The sequence below is a fragment of the Echinops telfairi genome, unplaced genomic scaffold (assembly GCF_000313985.2).
Source record: "Echinops telfairi isolate 266 unplaced genomic scaffold, ASM31398v2 ScPeMD7_7459;HRSCAF=8497, whole genome shotgun sequence".
Taxonomy (NCBI): domain Eukaryota; kingdom Metazoa; phylum Chordata; class Mammalia; order Afrosoricida; family Tenrecidae; genus Echinops; species Echinops telfairi.
This window is the reverse complement of record NW_022111359.1, coordinates 4052389-4058000: the sequence shown is the minus strand read 5'-3', so window position 1 is coordinate 4058000 and position 5612 is coordinate 4052389. Positions and strand designations below refer to the sequence as shown.

The following is a 5612-nucleotide window of genomic DNA, read 5'->3' as shown; positions in this document are numbered from 1 at the left end:
TTGTGGACTGGGGTTGGGTTAATGGGTTAATGTTGGACTTGTGGGCTTGGGCAGCATTGGGTTGGGATGTTTTCGTGATGCATATTTTCTTTACATAAAACTCTCTTATACATGAGTTGCTGTGGATTTGTTTCTTCAAAGTACCCAAACTAATACAAACCCCTTTAGGAGTTTAATACGCAAGGCAGAAGACTCAGGCAAGGAAGAGTCTCGGCCTTCCCCAGACTGAGCGGAACCCAAGAGCTCTTGGAACGCACGCCGGGAGCTCACTTCCCGCAGCGCGCAAACCGAGCGACTACAATCCCCAGGAGGCTCCGCGGCTTCTGGGCGACATTCCACCCCCGAGCGTTCGCGCAGTGCCTGTCGGGACAGGTAGTCCCCGCCGCGGTAACCCCGACCGGAAGGCCGTCTCCGCCCCCGCCACCCGCCCTACCTCCTTCCATGTCCTCTGTCCAGTTGCGGCTGCTACTCGTGGGAGAACTGGGCGACGTGTAGTAATCGCCGCCGGGGCTCGTGTCAACGTCTTCCTCCATCGAGCCCGATTTGTGCCGCTTGCTCCTAAGGGGCGAGGGGAAGACAAGGACCAGTTTATCAAAGAGACACGCAGGAGCGGAGGGGGAGGGGAAGAGGCCGACTAACTTCCGGTCTCGGGGGATGGGTAGTATCGCGAGAGCTCCAGGGAGCTCCAGCCTGGGTCGGTTTTCAGTATAACACCTGTTGCAACTCACCAGTTGCTCGCCTGGGGTCAATTAGGGCCTGAGGTTGGGAGGAGCTTAATTGAGGCCAGACTGCAAACTAGTAGGGTGGACACTAAGCCTCAGCCGGCCCGCTGGCTAATCTCTTGACCTACTGTAATCCTTTGGGTTGCCTGTTCGTGATGACCTTTTAAACCGGGGAATGTGCGTTAGACACTACTTCCGGGTCACAGCCGCACAGCATAACTCAGCAAAAGCCCCCTCTGCAAACGCTGGGTCCCCATGGCCGGGCCAGGACTTGAGGTCCTGGTGGCGCAGTGGTGAGGCGCTTGGCCGCGAGCCAACCAGAAGACCAGTAGTTCGATCCCACCCGGCTGCTCCACAGGAGAAAGTGTAGCCCATCTGTTCCTTGCCAACCTTTCCAGACTCGGACGCTCTAGGGGGGGTGGGGAGGCAGTTCTACCCTGGGTCACTAGGAGCCGGAATGGCAGTGGGTTAGGTTTTGAAGGGTGAAGAGGGGTTTGCCAGGGGGCTGGTTCATTCCAGGCAGAAGGGCAAATGAGCCGGCCAGGAGGGTGTTCTGAAGAGCTGCCAAGTGGGGACGTACCCACTGGATGAAGTGCTGGGTAACGTCCTTCTCATGCCAGTGCTGGCTGGGTTCAGGTCGTATGCCAGGTGGCCCTGCAGCTCCCCCAGGGAGAAGTTGGGTCCTGTTCCAGTCACCACGGGTGCTGTGGAGAGGGGCAGAGAGGTGAGGGAGGGAGGGAGGAAGCCACTGGAAGTGGAGGGGAATGTTTGGGGCCAACCGGCAGGCAGGCAAGCAAGCAGATGGGAGCCCTTTCCCAAACCAGTCTTAGTCTGTTGATCCGAAAACCAAGGCGAGGCCAAGGGTGCACAGAGAGGCAGAGGAATAGCCAGAGTGGCCGCCTTGAGCTGCTGCTCAGGGTTAAGGCTGGACATTGCCCAGAGTGGGGCTTGAAACAGGTTGTATGTGGAAGGGGACAGCAGGCAGAAGGACGGGATGGCCTTGGTGAGGAGTGGTGCTGGGCCGGTGGTGATCTGTCACCCTCCACCAACCAGCATGGAGATTGTTTTCCCCGGGAGGTGGCCTGCCACTGGGGCTGAGCTCAGGGAAGAGTCCCAAAGCCGTCCTTTTACAGGGACTTCAGCTTGGTGATGGTGGGGGCTGGAGAAGGGCAGTAGGGTGGGGCTGATGGGCCCCTGGGTCTTCTCTGAGCCCCTCTTCCTCTCCAGACCCTCCGCTACCCCAACCCCTTCCACTTTCTAAGACCTTTTTCTACACCTTCTTCCCTATCTCTGGGCCCCTTCTCTCACCCTGATCTAGCTTCTCTGCCTCAGAGCCTCTCCTCCCCCGAGCCCCACCCCTTAGAGCCCCTCCCCGCTAAGCCCCTCTCCTCTAAGGCCCACCCTTCTTGGAGCCCCTCCTTTCCCTGTATCCCTTCTCTCCATGACCCTCCCAAAGCTCCCCTCCCCCATCCTTGTGTCTTTCCCAGCGCCCACCCACCCCCATGTCTGGCTCCAAGCGGGCAGGACACTCACTGCGGGACACCTGGATGAGCTCCGTGACACTGAACACACCGGAGGTGACGAAGCTCTCCTGGAAGTCGGTTGTGTCTGGAACAGGGAGAGCGGGGTCAGCATGGGGGACCTGGCTGCCTCCATTCTCGCGTCCCAGATGCCCCCTGGACGGAACCAGCTCGGCCCTGCACCCACCCCTGCGTAGGAGGGAAGGTCTCCCGGGGTCTTTTTCACTGTAGCCAGGCCCAGACTCCCTTCTCCAGGGGTCCCGTGCTGGGGGTGGGGTAGCTCGTTGTGGCAGGCTGCGGGAAGCCAGAGGCACCTGGACCCAGGTTCGAATCGAGATTCTGCCCTACTCCGTGTGTGAACTTGGCCTTCGGGTCTGAACCTCACTTTGTCCCAATCTTGGGTTGGGGGACCCTAAACTGCGTTACAGGGATGGGGGCAGGTGAGAGAAAGAAGGGCGGATGAGGGAGGGACTGGAGCCTCCAATAAAGCCAGGCTTCCTTTCTCGGGAGGGGCAGGGTCGCCCCTCCCTCCCAGCCCCCATGCCACTGAAGCACCGAGCAGAGCTGCCTGCAGCGGCAGTGGACAGTGCTGCCCAGTGTCCAGTAAAGGTTACCCTCCTCCGGGCGGGGTCAGCGGACAGCTGGACCTGTACTGGCCCTGGGAGCAGGCCTGTCCAGGGAGGGGGACAGAGAAGCAGATGGGAGTGGTGGGGGCTGGAAGCATGGGGGAGGGAAACCCTCTTGGAGAGAGAGCCAGTGACATGCATGTCTCCCCCTAAGAGAGAGCCCTGGTGGCCCAATGGTCATGCGTTGGGCAGCTAACCAAGCTGCAAGGTCAGTAGTTCGAGCCCACCAGCCCCCCAGAAGGTGAAAGCGGAGGCTTTCTCCTGGAAATAGTTACCATCTGGGAAACCCATGGGCAGCCCTACCCTGCCCTGCAGGGTTTCAGAGGAAGGTGGAGAAGGGTCCCTGGGCAGAAAGGACGGTTTGCCCTGAGCGCCAACCCGAAGATTGGTGTTTGGAGCCCCCCAGAAGTGGGGACGTGGTGTGTGAGAGTGTGTGTGTGTGGTCAGACCCGAAGTGGGATTGGCTCAGCGGAGCTTGCGGGTGTGGTGGGAGCAGTTCCTCTCCCGGGCCCCAGGGGGCAGCGCTGGCCACGGGGAGCCACCTCCCAGCGCCCATGGCACCCCGTCTCCCCCGCACGCCTGTCGGGCAATGGCTGCGCGCCGCCCCGGGCTGGGCCGAGCAGGGAAGGCACAGGGCCACCGCAGGCCTGGGAGGACAGGGCGGTGGCCCCAGCGTCCAGGGGAAACGGCCGCGGCCGTTTCCTGCCGCCCCAGCTGGCCAGCTGGGGTCAGCAGCCCCGCGCCTCCCCCGCCGGGGTTTCCTGTTTGTGCTCGGCTCTGGGGGACTCCCTGGCAGGCAGAGAGGACCCGGCTTCCTCCGCGGCCGCCCACACTCCCCACGGGCCGCGCGTCCCCCTCCCTGCCCACCCCATCCCGAACATCTGGCGTGGAGGGCGGCGCCTGGGAGATCATGGGAGGTCAAGGGCTCAGGTCACAGACAGCCGGATAGACGAACGAGTCAGCGGGAGCCAGGGACCGAGGCCCATGGACCTTCCGGAACCATCCCGCCTTCCTTCCACACGGGATGACCTCCCCCACTTTTCCTTTCCTCCCTCCTACTCTCTCCTCCTCCTCGAAGCGAAGCGTTCCCTGCAAACCCTCCGGAGACCCGCACAGACAGAGCGCCCTACTCCCCACCCCCTGGGAATCGCTGGCTTCCTCTGCGGGAAGCCACACCGAGGGCTGTGGAGGAGGGGCCGGGCTCCTGGAGGATGCCTCGGAGCCGGGAGCATCTGAACTGAGACCTGGGAAGAGGTCCAGCAGGTGGCTGTCTGGGCAGAGGGCACCGCTTGTGCAAAGGTCCTGGGGCAGGGCCAGGCCTGGCAAGGTGGAGGAACAGCCAGGTGCCCTGTGGCTGGATGGAGGGGGAGAGAGGAGGGCAGGGGCCCTGAGGGCCTCCGGGAGGACTGGATCTAGACCAGAGGGAGGTGGGGAGCCCTGGAGGGTGGTGGGCAGAGACTGGATGGGGCCCTGCCTCGGGGGCTCACGGGTGCCCCCTGGCTGCTGCAGGCGGGAAACAGACCTAGGTGAGGGTGCAAAGCTCTCCATCTCTCACCCGGACCCACGGGGGCTGCACAGGCAAGGCCACTGTTAGCTCCTAACACCACCGCCTCACTGATGGTTTCTCTCCCATTAAACACTCCCTCGTGGGGTGAGCACCTGAGATAATGACACCCCCCCCACACACACACACACGCCATTAGCTCAAACCCCAGCTCCACCTTCCCCGAGTCTCAGTTCACCCACCTGTAAGACAGGAGCAAAGGCAGCGGCGACCCCATTGCCCAGACAGCGAGACCGGGTAGGAGGGGGATTTTAGCAGGTGGCCCTGCCAGAGCCTGGCACTGCCACTTGTTTGCCAAGTAGACACTCGGGGTGGGGTATACTCCCCTCTAACCTCCCACTGGAGCCACGCCCGCCCGACTCACCCAGCGTGATGGGCTTGCTGTCCTCCTGGTCGGAGCCCATGCCCCCTCGGGGGCTGCCACTCTGCTCAGCCTCTGCAAGAGAAGGGGGAGGGGGCGTGGTCAGTGACTGCTGGAGGGGTCAGCCCACGCCCACGTGTCCTGGGAGGCCTCCCAGCCAGAGCTGATGAAGTCCTTCTGAGCAGCAGCCCACCCCCAACCTCGTGGGTTCCACCCGCCCACCTGGAGCTAGCAGAAGAGTGCTTAATTGGCGTGCAACCAGGGTTCCTCGTATTGCTGACAGCAAGAGCTAGCCCAAGGGGGAGCAGGGGCCGGCCTCGTGGCTGCAGCCATGGTCCTGGAGATGGGCTGGGACCCCCAGCATGTGTGCATGCCCACCCACACGTGGACATGTGCAGGACTTTTGGGGAGTGGGCGTCCCCCATCTGTGAACCCACAAGAGCAGCCTCCCAGATACCCGATAGCAGGGCCAGGGGGGTAGGGTCCCTCACCCGCACTGTGTGGCCCTCCACGTGCCCCGCCTATGCAGTCAGAGTGACCACCCATTCCAGAGAAGGACAGGCCACAAGGGTGAGTTCTGGCATGCATGGGCCCCTCACTTTGGCATCTGTCCATGCAGACCCCAGCTCTCCACCTAGGGATGGCCCATGGCCGGTGACCCTCTGCAGCTGAGTCCCTGACCACCAGCACACCAGGCCTGGGGCTCCCTCCTTGTCCGCCCCAGCACCCGCCCTGCCATCTTATCTAAAAATAACCCGGCTCCTTGGCTGGCCGGAGACCCAGTGAGGCAGACGCTGAGCTCAGCATTATCAGCTCTGG

The 5612-nt window shown here is 62.5% G+C and overlaps 1 protein-coding gene across 1 annotated transcript in view; it reads right to left on the bottom strand.

The window, feature by feature from the left end:
- The window catches only part of NFIC (nuclear factor I C), a 65123-nt gene that overhangs the window by 24507 nt on the left and 35004 nt on the right, over positions 1–5612 (bottom strand). The window contains exons 3-6 of the mRNA XM_004714387.2: positions 4797–4868; positions 2256–2330; positions 1303–1426; positions 434–558 (exon numbers count right to left, since the gene is read on the bottom strand). Of these exons, the coding sequence (XP_004714444.1) occupies positions 434–558; positions 1303–1426; positions 2256–2330; positions 4797–4868 (396 nt within the window). The remainder of the gene's footprint in view (positions 1–433; positions 559–1302; positions 1427–2255; positions 2331–4796; positions 4869–5612) is intronic.